The sequence below is a fragment of the Oncorhynchus gorbuscha genome, linkage group LG16 (genome assembly GCF_021184085.1).
Source record: "Oncorhynchus gorbuscha isolate QuinsamMale2020 ecotype Even-year linkage group LG16, OgorEven_v1.0, whole genome shotgun sequence".
NCBI lineage: Eukaryota > Metazoa > Chordata > Actinopteri > Salmoniformes > Salmonidae > Oncorhynchus > Oncorhynchus gorbuscha.
Window position 1 is genome coordinate 54,293,629 of NC_060188.1, and position 13,260 is coordinate 54,306,888.

A 13,260-nucleotide genomic window follows, 5' to 3' on the forward strand; every position below is an offset into this window, starting at 1 on the left:
AGTTGCTGTTTTGTCTCACCAGGGGTGATGGTCGGATTCACGTTTATCGTCGAAGTAATGAGCGTTACACAGAGGCCTTTACTCTCGAGCAGGATCGATTTGGAGGTGGAGGGTCTGTCACTGTCTTGGTCATTGCAGGCAATCTCAACGCTGTGAGTTTCAGGGCAGACATCCTCCTCCCACATGTGGTACCCTTCCTGCAGGCTCATCCTGACATGACCCTCCAGCATGACAATGCCACCAGCCATACTGCTCGCTCTGTGTGTGAGGTGGAGATGCTCTACAGTACTTATTGCAGCTGGTGGCCACACCAGATACTGACTGTTACTTTCGATTTTGACCCTCCTTTGTTCAGGAACATTATTCCATTTCTGTTAGTCTGTGGAACTTGTTCAGTGGAACTTGTTCAGTTTATGTCTCAGTTGTTGAATCTTGTTATGTTCATACAAATATTTACACATATTATTTACAATATTTACACTGAAAATAAATGCAGTTGACAGTGAGAGGACATTTATTTTTTTGCTGAGTCTATATCTATTTCTCCTAAGGGAACACAGGAAACTGGAATGCACAACAAAGACCATATTAGGCACAATAGTTTTTTATGACATCCGTGAATTGGCGGCGGAATTGAGTGTGGTTCTAAAGTAAACCGTTTTTAGGATCACTATGGAAATGTATATGGAGTTTAGTGTCAATTTCAGTGCCAGTTTTGTGTCAATTTCAGTGCCAGTAGGGAACTTCTATTTATGAACAGAAAATATTATTTTCTCTGAAGATTTTTCTCTCTACTTCACAGATGCCTCAAGTACCAGACAGAGGGAACTTCACAGAGAGTTGTCGGCCCTGCGCGTGGCTCTGGAGAATGTAACGGTGCTGACTCCAAACTCCAACATGTCCCAAGTGCAGTGGAAGGTACGGAGATCAGACGTCACATGAAGGCACATGTATTATTATGAAAACTGTTAGGTATTAACCTTTTGCTGAACTAAGATTGAGGTGTGTCATTTTTCACGTTTGTTCAGAACATTATTTTCATGTCACAGAGAACATTCAAATAAGGTTGTCTTTTTAAAATTTCTACTCCAGATTATCTTTTAACTGTGGCTTTCCTTTTGTTTTGTTCCTTTCAGCTCCAGTCTTTCCCAACCCAGCCACACTACCTGGATGGTTTCGAGGTCCTCTATCGCTCTCTCCTGCCCGCCAGTTCGGACTGGGTGGCTAAGAGGGTTGTACTACCAAACTTCCAAACACTGGTCGGCCCGCTCAAGAGGGGCTACAAGTATGAGTTCAAAGTGCGTCCCTACGGCAGCAGCCTGTACGGCCGGGAGAGCAACACCAGGCACCTAGGTGTACCTGAGACAGGTAAGGGTTCAAAACGGTTAGAGTTGGCTGTTATCAATTCAAAAGAAACATTTATGAAAATCTAGGTGTTTCTTTGGATACTGTAGCTCGGGAGTAGTCCAACTTTAGTGCTATTTTGTACTATGAAGATTAAAAACGACATTTTGAATCAAGATGAGTTGTGTGTATGTGGTTTTTACATCTTGTTATTTTGATGACACTCCATCCTCCCACAGTGCCTAGTGCCCCACCTCAGGCCATCTCCATAACGATGACCCCTGACCATAATGACACGGTCCATGTGACCTGGAAGCCTCCCCCCTATGAATCTCACAACGGCATCATCAAGGGATACCAGGTAAGAACAAAAAAGCCCTAAAAAGACATTTTACCTTCTCGTATCTGTGCTTGAAGAAGTTACTCAAGCACACTGGCATTCTTGTATACTCCCCAATGTGTTTTATGAAATGTTTGTGAGAATGAAAGAAATTCCTGTGTGAGTTTTTTTCTCTATGTTCAGTACCTGACATAATACATTCACATATTCTAATGAGACATTGTATTGACAGGGTGTCCTATGCAACCCTGGCCTGCAGGCTTTTGTTCAAGTGCGAAATACCTGATTAAACTAATCAGTCTTGATAGAAGTGGTTTAACTTCTGGAAGAAGACCATGATAAGTTTAATCAAAGGTGTGCTGAACTGGTACCAAAAGCCAGCTCTCCAGGACCAGAGTTGCCTATTACTCCTGCTGAAGAATCAATCACCTGAAGCACACACACACACACACACACACACAACGTTTCTCGCTTCCCTGGTTCCCTCTTTGATCTCTGAGTGTGTGTCCGTGTGTCCTGTCCAGGTGTGGTGTGTGCAGTCGGAAGAGCAGCAGTACCTGAACTGGACAGTGGGCGGTGGGACCTACAGTCTGGAAATAAGCCCTCTGTACCCAGGGAAACAGTACTGGGTCCGGGTGGCAACGGTCAACGGAGCTGGCGTCGGGGTGCAGAGTGACCCCCTTAGAGTGGTCATAGGTCAGTGACAACATGCAACGGTTATCTATGGTCAACCGAACGCAAAAGGTTATGAAACCAAGCCAAGAGGTTGAAGTTATTGTTCGTAGAGTCCGAGGCAGGATTGTGTCGAGGCACAGATCTGGGGAAGGGTACCAAAAAATGCCTGCAGCATTGAAGGTCCCAAGAACACAGTGTGAAGAACACGTCTGAAGGAATCCTGGCAACATCCCTACGGTGAAGCATGGTGGTGACAGAATCATGCTGTGGGGATGTTTTTCGGCAGCAAGGACTGGGGGACTAGTCAGGATCGAGTGAAAGATGAACGGAGCAAAGTGCAGAGATCCTTGATGAAAACCTGCTCCAGAGCACTCAGGACGTCAGACTGGGGCAAAAGTTTACCTTCCAACAGAACAATGACCTTAAACACACAGCCAAGACAACTCTGGAGTGGCTTCGGGACAAGTCTCTGAATATCTTTGAGTGGCCCCGCCAGAGCCCGTACTTGCAACCGATTTAACATCTCTGGAGAGATGTGTGCAGCGACGCTCCTCATCCAACCTGACAGAGTTTGAAGGGATCTGAAGAGAAGAATGGGAGACACTCCCCAAATACAGTTGTGCCAAGCTTGTAGAGTCATACCCAAGAAGACTCAAGGCTGTAATTGTTGTAAAGGTGATTCAACAAACTACTGAGTAAAGGGTCTGAATACTTATGTAAATGCGATATTTCAGTGTTTTATTTGTTGTTTGTTAGGGGAACATTTGGACACAGTACCTGGCAAAAGTTTGGACACACCTACTCATTCAAGGGTTTTTCTTTATTTTATTATTTTCTACATTGTAGAATAATGGTGAAGACATCAAAACTATGAAATAACACATGGAATCATGTTGTAACCAAAAAACAATTATACAAATCAAAATCTATTTTATATTTTATATTCTTCAAATTAGCGACCCTTTGCCTTGATGACAGCTTTGCACAGTCTTGGCATTCTCTCAACCAGCTTTATGAGGTGGAATGCATTTCAATTAACAGGTATGCCTTGTTAAAAGTTAATGTGTGGAATTTCTTTCCTTCTTATTGCTTTTGAGCCAGTTGTGTTGTGACATGGTAAGGGTGGTATACAGAAGATATACCTATTTGGTAAAAGACCAAGTACATATTATAGCATGAACAGCTCAAATAAGCAAAGAGAGATGACAGTCGATCATTAATTTAAGACATGAGGGTCAGTCAATCCGGAAAAGAACTTTGAACATTTCTTCATGTATGAAACGCAATCCAGGTGAAGCTGGCTAAGAGAATGCCAAGAGTGTGCAAAGCTGTCATCAAGGCAAAGGGTCGCTACTTTGAAGAATCTAAAATATTATATAAACCCCCACACAACAGAGCCTGAAATCTCCTCTCTCTCTCTCTCTCTCTCTCTCTCTCTCTCTCTCTCTCTCTCTCTCTCTCTCTCTCTCTCTCTCTCTCTCTCTCTCTCTCTCTCTCTCTCTCTCTCTCTCTCTCTCTCTCTCTCTCTCTCCCTCTCTCATGTGTTCATTTTTGTCTTGTTTTTGACTTTCCCGTCTCTCCCTATTCCAGACTCCCAGAGGTCCGGGGCCCCCCAGTCGGACAGCCCCAGTAGGGACCTCACTCAGGTCCTGGCCATGCTGAGGGGCCCAGTGTTCATTGGGAGTGTTGGCGCCCTCCTGTGGTGCATCCTGGTGATAACAGCCGTCTGCCTGTACCGCCGCCACACCCGGACTGGCGACCACCTGGGACGAGGCCACATCAAAGCTAATGGTCTGTCTGGGCAGGAATTGGGGGATAGCTTATATGTTGTATCTTTAGTATTAGCTTGGCATAGGATTTTTGGACCATGGATATGTCATGATATGCTAGTCCACTGTGCCATTATGGGTACATAATTAGCTTTAGCAGCTAATCAGGTTTTTTATTTAGCTAAAACAAGAGGTTCTGGTTATTTGATGTGTAACTGAAGGTTTCACCCCTCACAGGTTTGTATTGTAGTGGGCATGCATTCCATAGGTTGATCTGGACTCATCATTCAAGGTCAAATGCTAATATGATCAATTATATCAAGGATGGAATTAACATTGTCATCTCCAGTGTTCCTGTATAAGGTGTGTTCCCTCATTGGGAAATCAACGAGACTATAAAGTTACTATGACTCTGGATTTTGCAGGTTTGTACAGGTTGGCCAGTGAGGACCTCATCATAAAACACAGGTAGGTGGAAGATGAACAGTGTGGCTCATTGACAATTTCACTACCTTTTGTTTCGTTAAACCCAAAGTGGACAAAACATTAGGAACACTTTTTCCCTGACAGACTGGCCAGGTGAAAGCTATATCCCTTATTGATGTCACTTGTTAAATCCACTTCAACCAGATGAATGGGAGGAGACAGGTCAAATAAGGATTTTTAAGCCTTGAAACAATTGAGACGGATTGTGTATGTGGGCCATTCAGAGGGAGAATGGGAAAGACTAAATATTTAAGTGCCTTTGAACGGGGTATGGTAGTAGGTGCCAGGCGCACCGTTTTGTGTCAAGAACTGCAACACTGCTGGGTTTTTACAGCCAACAGTTTCCTGTGTATCAAGAATGTTCCACCACCCAGAGGACATCCAGACAACTTGACAACTGTGGGAAGCATTGGAGTCAACATGGGCATCCCTGTGGAATACTTTTGACAGCTTGTAGAGCCCATGCCTCAACAAATTCAATTACATTTATTCATAAAGGCCTTCTTACATCAGCTGATGTCACAAAGTGCTGTACAGAAACCCAGCCTAAAACCCCAAAGAGCGAGCAATGAAGGTGTAGAAGCACGGTGGCTAGGAAAAACTCCCTAGAAAGGCCGGAGCCTAGGAAGAAACATAGAGAGGAACCAACCAGGCTATGAGGGGCGGCCAGTCCTCTTCTGGCTGTGGCGGGTGGAGATTATAACAGAACATGGCCAAGATGTTCAAATGTTCATAACGGTCAGATGATAATAATAATCACAGTGGTTGTAGAGGGTGCAACAGGTCAGCACCTCAGGAGTAAATGTCAGTTGGCTTTTCATAGCCGATCAATTGAGGCTGTTCTGAGCAAAAGGAGGAAGGTAATTCCTAATGTTTTGTACACTTCGTGTATGCTCATGTATAATATGATCTGATCCACTATATGTGCCTCCTAGTTTTGACATTTTAACCACACCCATTACATGGGATTGATTGATTGGCTGACCGATTGATTGATCTGTGTCTCTGCAGAATGGCGGCCCCAGACTCTCCGTGGATCTCGGGTGTGTGGAGACCGACCCTGAGTGATGAGAAGTACCAGGGACTGTGGGCTCAGAGCCAGGAGAACCCTGGCTTCAGAAGGACTAGTGAGTTCTGCTTTAAAGCTGGTCTAGAATCAGTTCTACCATGTTTTTGTCATGTTGTGTTGCTACCGTGCTGTGTTGTCATGTGTTGCTGCCGTGCTGTGTTGTTCGGTCTCTCTTTATGTAGTGTTGTGGTGTCTCTCTCGTCGTGATGTGTGTTTTGTCCTATATTTATATTTTATTTTTAATCCCAGCCCCCGTCCCCTTGGAGGCCTTTTGGTAGGCCGTCATTGTGAATAAGACTTAACTGACTTGCCTAGTTAAGTAAAGGTTAAAAAAAATAAACAAAAAAAAAGTTACTCCTACCGCATTTCTTACTGTGACCAGTATGCGCTGGATAACAAAGACTGGTTCTGGACCAGTTGATTATGCAACTAACTCTGCTATTCACCATGGAAGCTCAGAACCTCTATTACGTAAGCAATACACTTGATCCATTCTGCCTCAGAATTTCTCCAATCTTAGATCGATAGATATAATTTATTTGACAACTTAAAAATACAATGCCAGCCACACAAGTGGACGCACAACATGTAACATCATCATGGGGGACAAATAGTGGTCCTCTTCTTATTCCCAGCGTTGCCCATCACAGCCAAGAAGGACCCCAGCTCTCTGGACGTGGCTGTCCCCATTGTGCCCGACAGCTGCGGTGTCTACGGGACGTTCTACGTGGACCTGACGGGTAATGGCCTCAAGACCTTCAACAGCCCTGCCCGTTGCCCCAAGCGGCCCCACTGCCACACCACCACCCCCTCGCAGCACGGCGCAGCGACGGTGTGCATCTCCCAGCCTGCCACAGTTGTCAAGACCACGCTTGTCCAGGGTGGCCAGGCATTGCCATGGAAACAGGCCTTGCCCTCGCAGCCTAAGATGGGCGTGCTCAAGGAGTCGTGGGAAAATAATTACAAGCAAGGTGATTGTCAATATGGTGTCTTCCTTGCATGGTTTTGATGTCCTTGCTATTGGCGAATGTCGATCTGTAGTTACTTTTAAGTCACAGACTTTGTCTCCTTTCCCAGATCTCCATGCGGTGAACAGCGCCCCCCTGTTGTCGTCGAGGAGCCAGGCGTTGGCTATGAGGGGAATGCCTTACAAACAGAGGCTCAGCCACCTCCCACCAGGTACTGTACTGTGTTCTTATACCACTCATACCCTAAAGGAGTTTAATGCTCAGGAACAATTGACCAGTGTATTCACTGCCCCGCAGGGTGTTTCCTTTTTGTTCTACCCAGCACACCTAATTGATCTTATCAAGGGCTTCGTAATTAGTTCTCTTCAATCAGGTGTGTTAGTGTTGGGCTAGAACAAATATGTGCACCCCTAGGGGTTCCTCCAGGAATGGATAGTACAGTCAGAACCACTGTCCTTGACGGCATTGTTTTTGTTGTGTTAACCTTGGTGCCTGTGTGTATTTTTCCTTCAGGTGGGCACTCAGAGTGCTTCAAGCCCCTGGAGTCACCCCGCCTCCTGCACTACTCTGCCTCAGCGCAGCTGGTGGACATGCTGCCACTCCCACTGCCCATGGGCGACACCACTGACACACACAGCCTCACCTCAGAGGAAGGGTGAGGAACATCCTGTTGACTACTTCCTGACACCAATTTATCCCATAACTTCTCCCATTCCCCCCTCTCTAATGAGCCACTGTGCCATGCTTTCCTCCATTTGGTTGGCCATTATAGTAAAACCCTGTGGTTTCCTGTCTACTGCTGGAGAAAATGATTGTACTTCCTCTCTGCTCTTAGCCCCGGCGACAGGGCCTCGACACGGCTCAGAGAACGGCAACCAACACCCAGCAATCAAATGCCAATTTACTTGCCCATGAATGACACGTAACAACAGTTTAAACAGGAAACGGCTCAATTCTCGTTACAGTATGACTATTCTCTTGCAAGGAATAGCACTTTTGTTAGAAGCAAAATTGGAATATCTTGTAACTATAGTACATTTAGGCAACTAAGCGTGACGAACGTACAGACTGAGACAGATCCACAGTCCCCTCCCCGATTTCATTGTGGGGGACATGCTGCTGTAATATCAAGCTAATATTTTTGGCTTAAAGACCCACTCTGTGATATAGCCATTTTGTTAATTATTTAATGATATACATTCTTGAATAATGTCACTTATCAATGTCTCATGAATTTATTTTTAATTATTGGAAATGACCATCGGACTTTTATTCATCACACCTAGATCCAGCAGGTCCACTAAGCTGACTGTAGATGCCGGATCTCTTCAGTCTGTGTGTGCTGCGTCTGGTCACCACGGCCCCCCCACCAATACTAACACCACCACCACTGGCTGCCCCTCCTATAGCTGCCTGTCCACTGCCTCCTACTGCATGTCTTTGGATGAGGAGCAGGATGCAACGATGACCTCACAGGAAGTCACCCAGTACCTGGAGCTCAGCCCCAGGGCTGAGAAGCACAGGTATGGTTGCCACAGAAACCTAGGGGTGGCGACTGAGGGAGGGCGAGAGGTTTACTGTCAGAGTCATTGATTGAGGCTTTCACGCTATCTATTCCACTACGTCAATTGATAAGGGCTTTTAAACTTAGACAACCAAAAGTATTGTCAGTAATATTTAATCTGACTTTTCTCCAAAGCCAGTAGCTAGTCTCTTTATCAGTAAAATTTTTGATATTACAAGAATAATTCTGTTGTTGCTACAGTATTGCTTTACAGGTGTTGTGAGTTTTTACTTTATTCACCTCTTTCTTACCTCACTTCCTGTTTCCAGCACCACGTTGGAGAATCCTCCCGCTTCCTCCCTATCTCGCACCTTTTCCCCCACTCCCACCCTGGGCTATATCTATGGGCCCCTCTCCTCCGACCAACTGGAGGACGGGATGACTGACGAACAGGAGCCAATGGGCCCCCGGCGGGCCCGGTTTCAGAGCACGCCCTCGTCGCTCTGCAGCGAATGGGAGGGTTCACTGTGGAACGGCTGGGGCTCGGTGTCAGAGGGAAACATGGCGTACAGCACCCGCAACAGCTTCATCAGCTCGTCGGATGGCTCATTCATGAACGACTCCAACTTTGCCCGCGTGCTCGCCACTGTGGCCGCCGAGTCCATGAGTGAAGCCTCCTTCTCAGGCAAGGGTGCTGGATAAACATTATTAAAATGTTAATTCATGTTTTAATATGGTTGCCCAAATGTAGCCAATCATCATCATACTTTAGACAGGTTATTGATGTATGTTATTCCTTCAGATGTCTTTCCACCAACTGGCACTAGATGGTGCACTATTACAAGACAATCTTAAAATGGTGCCTTGGAGTCAGATTTACATCAGACATTTCATCTGATTCCACTAGCCTCTATAGTTTGGTCATCATATACTTGCGTATGAAGATTTCTGGATGGATGTGTCAGGCTACGTCAGGGTTAGGTATTATTAATGAATTTAACGTTGTCCCTTGTATTTAACAAATAACAAACATTTTACAACTAATAAATAGAATTGCAGTGTATTCCAGTAGCTGGTGGAGAAATGAAGTTGACCCATAATCAGGCGTCACCAGTTTTCATTTGTGTCGCTTATCAGCATGCTCTGTATCCATTGGGGATGTAGCCTTACCTAGATTTAAGCAGTGGTCTTGTATTCGAGGATGCATAGATGGGCTACATGTGGGAATTGTCCGTGCTTGTGTGGCCCCTGAAGCTGACCTATGGGACAGTTAAATGTGATTGAGTTGAGAGTGTATCTCACAGACACACACAATGTAAAGAGAAAGTCTGTGTGTGTGTGTGTGTGTGTGTGTGTGTGTGTGTGTGTGTGTGTGTGTGTGTGTGTGTGTGTGTGTGTGTGTGTGTGTGTGTGTGTGTGTGTGTGTGTGTGTGTGTGTGTGTGTGTGTGTGTGTGTGTGTGTGCGTGCGCCGCGTGTGTGTGTGTGTGTGTGTGTGTGCGTGCATGCGTGTGTTGGGCAGGGGGTTGGCTCAGGATTCGGGGGATGGCAATAGGTGATTACTTAAGACCTCTCAGCAAATTAAAGGGGCTAGCGAGCCAGCATTCTCAGACTGTTACTTAATCAATAACTCTGTCCTTTTTCCAAATGTGCAGATGTCCGATTCAACTTTACTCGATTTGCCCAATTGTTCTTTAAAAAATCAATAAAATCGGTCTCATGAAAACGTCTGTTGCGTTCGAAAGGTTTGGGCTACGAACTATTATGACACCACTATGGAAAGACTCAGAAACACCATGGTGTTCTCCGTTTTGCTCTGTGACCCCCACAAGTGTCCCGGGACTCATCTGACGGTTACCCGGTACCAGATTAAATCATTTATGGAAATATGGAAGTACTTTTGTGCCAAAATATGTCAAAACAATATATATTTTCTGAGATGTAGTATATCTCCTAGATATAGGACATGCACTTCAAACCTTATTCCTTATGATTTATTTGGTCTGTTTATTTGGTCAGATTTTTTTTATTTTCAGTATTTGGTCTGTTGACCAATCAGATCAGCGCTGAAAAATACCAATTAGTGGAAAAAGTATTGCAATTGGTCTGCCTGTGTAAATGCAGACATATTTATTTATTCTTCCCCTCTAAATCAGGGACTCATTTAGACCTGGGACATCAGGGCTGTGTTTACACAGGCAGCCCAATTCTGATATTTTTTCCATTTATTGTTCTTTTGACCAATAACATCAGACCTTTTTCAGAGCTGATCTGATTGGTCAAATGACCAATTAGTGATAAAAAAAATCTGAATTGGACTGTCCCAGGTGGATGCATTTGATTGTCAGGTAGAACAGAAAACTAGTAGGCTCCAGACCTCATAGGGTAATATTTGGATACCCCTACCCTATATAGTGCACTACTTTTGACCAAGGCGATACAGCTCCGGTTAAAAGTAGTGCACTATGTAGGTCAGGTTCCCCAACTGGCGGCCTGCGGGTGGTTTTATTTGGCCCCCTAAATTTTCTGAGAAAAAAATATATAAAATGTATTTTATTTTTTATTTTTTTGGACAAAAGACTGTAAAAACACCAGGAAATCAGCTACAAAATTATTTAAATGTTGTAATTCTGTTCCCAAGAATTCCCATGCATAATAGAGAGAAAAAATGATCATATCCAAATGTAAGCAAAGTTTGAAATAGTTTTAGTCAAATATTATATCTGTTTGGGCTTCTTGTGCTCAATTTGCAGTCTACTAAGTATTTGTAAATATATTCCGGGCCCCCCGACCATCCGCATAAGAATAATTCGGCCCACGACTGAATCTGTTGTTGGGAATAGGGTGCCATTCACGTCAATGTCATTTTCCACTTTAAAAGTCATTTTCCTCTTTAATTACTGGCCAAGGGGACAATTCCAATTAAGAAGTTGGCAGGGTGATCGTGCATCTGTTTTTTTTACTGTTGATATGGTACAAAGAGACTTTCTGGCACTGTAAAAATGTGTCTCTTCTGTTACATCTCTTTTATCATGGCGTCAATTGTCATATCTCTCTTTGTATCACGGTGTCAATTGTCATATCTCTTTTTGTATCATGGTGTCATATCTCATGTATTTTGTAATATATAGTATCTCTATCGTGATGTCCGATAGTGTGACATGGTGTCATGTATCAGTGTGTGTGTTAACTCTAGTTGTGTTCTACTGTCTCCTCTCCAGACTTCTCTCCCCCGGCGTCGCCCCTCAGTGCCCTGTTCCCTCCAGCTCGAGGGGAAGAAGAGGAGTGTTTCGGGGAGCTGGACCCTATGCCCGTTTGGGACTGGAGCACAGCTTGGGTGGAGGAGATGGAGGCGCAGTACCGTGCACAGTACCCCTCTCAGGCAGCAGCCCCCGCTTGCAACACCTGGGGGCGTTGCCGTGACGATCTTCACTATGACAACCGCCGAGCCACCAGTGGGAGTAGGGGTGAAGGACGAGGGGAGGTGAGGACGACCCCACACCGATGATCTGTTTGATGATGATTTTTGGTCAAATCCATTTCAATGCCAAGACATGAATTGTATTTACTCTTGATTTGTTAAGTATGAAAAACATGAGAAAAAATGATTACATTTCGACATAGGTTTCGTTCATTATTTTTTAAGTGGTCTTTGTTTCTCTGTGAGTGCTTTACAAGTCATCAGTAGTAGTGTAACGGGTTGAAATGACCATTCAACATCTCCCGTCCAGACCACTATTGGTTACCTGAACTAGGTTTCCCACACTACCTCAGGGCAGTCTCGCCTATGAAAATAGAATTCCTAGAATGGACATATTCTATGGTGTGTCCACTGTTTTGTGTTCTCATATGACCTGGGTTGGGCTTTCCAAGAGATGAACCGCAGTGCCAAAACAAGTTTCAGTCAAAATTCTGTCATGTCATAGGTTGTTCCAAAACAAATATTTAGAGAGTGTTGTGCTTTTAGTGGCACTATTACTGTACTACAGCACTATTTTTGTCTTCCAGAATCTTCCAAGCGCTATGATCCTACTAGCCTGGTTAAAACAGACTGGTTGCACACTGGTGAGCGCAGCATTCAGTCTGGTTTCATATTAATTACAGCAAATTGAAAACTTCCGGAGCTAATTTGTACAGACCATTTACTTGCAATAGAATGGAAATATCTACGACTGATTTAATTTAAAGAACCACGAACGCTGACTTTCCAACCCATTCTCACATTCTCTTTCTTTTAATGACACTTAGTTCACACAAGACCGTTTTATTCCGTTTAAAAAAAAAAAATTATTAAATGTGCTTTTGTCTCTATACAATTTATTTTTATTTTTATGAGCGCTAACCATTTGTTGGTTGACTAGAAATTGGAAGATGTAGTTATGTTTTGTTTCAGAGTTTGTTTCATTTCTCTTCCTTTTAACGTGAAACTTAACATTGAGGGCTGAATCATCAACTTCAGATGTGTGTGCAGGACTAAATGTTTTCGCAGATCTCCCCTTGTCATCAATACATGACTTGTGTAAATATCCTATGTGTCTGACGTTAGGATTTGGCCCTATGTACCTGCTGAAATGTGCGCGTTGAGCAATAAGTAGAATATGTTTTTCACACGCTGTAAAGAGCTTCCTTCGATAAGAATAGGTTCAGTAGGACTGGACTAATATGTCTCACCCGAGATGAGGAATAATAATTCCTTTTATATACATTTTCATGCATTATTTATCATTTGAAGCTTAACTAACCCAATATCTTCTACTGTGGCCTTATTGATAATAAAACATATAAAGTCTCAGTCTGGTAAGTTCTTAGTTATGAATGCTTATTCTAGGAGATCTTTCTAAAGTAGCAGTGGACATTAGCCTAGGTACAGTACCTTTCCTGAGAGTTTCATCCTTGCCTTGCCAAACTTTCCCGTTGTTTGGCAAGACTACCAACATTTTTCTAAAGCAAAAACAGACCGGCAACCAAGCTAAATCATTGATACTTTGAGACTACTAATCTCTTCCTGTGGCTCGGGATGATCTCCTGCACACAGACAAAAAATAAACCAACTGGTATCTGACTCCAACTACATCCTGTTCAATCCAAATGTGACACTAAACCTTTT

General features: G+C 43.9%; 1 protein-coding gene across 3 annotated transcripts in view; it reads left to right on the forward strand.

The window, feature by feature from the left end:
- LOC123999644 (roundabout homolog 1-like) overlaps window positions 1-12,945 on the forward strand; it is a 32,819-nt gene extending 19,874 nt beyond the window's left edge. For 2 of the 3 annotated variants that reach the window (XM_046305605.1, XM_046305607.1), the window contains exons 7-19: window positions 803-918; window positions 1,137-1,368; window positions 1,584-1,705; window positions 2,209-2,380; window positions 3,950-4,150; window positions 4,554-4,596; window positions 5,626-5,741; window positions 6,319-6,654; window positions 6,761-6,862; window positions 7,165-7,306; window positions 7,938-8,174; window positions 8,485-8,840; window positions 11,375-12,945. In XM_046305605.1, coding sequence (XP_046161561.1) covers window positions 803-918; window positions 1,137-1,368; window positions 1,584-1,705; window positions 2,209-2,380; window positions 3,950-4,150; window positions 4,554-4,596; window positions 5,626-5,741; window positions 6,319-6,654; window positions 6,761-6,862; window positions 7,165-7,306; window positions 7,938-8,174; window positions 8,485-8,840; window positions 11,375-11,661 — 2,462 coding nt within the window. In that variant the 3' untranslated portion in view covers window positions 11,662-12,945. The remainder of the gene's footprint in view (window positions 1-802; window positions 919-1,136; window positions 1,369-1,583; window positions 1,706-2,208; window positions 2,381-3,949; window positions 4,151-4,553; window positions 4,597-5,625; window positions 5,742-6,318; window positions 6,655-6,760; window positions 6,863-7,164; window positions 7,307-7,937; window positions 8,175-8,484; window positions 8,841-11,374) is intronic. The other variant, XM_046305606.1, reaches the window with a different exon arrangement.
- The last annotated feature ends 315 nt before the right edge of the window (window positions 12,946-13,260 follow it).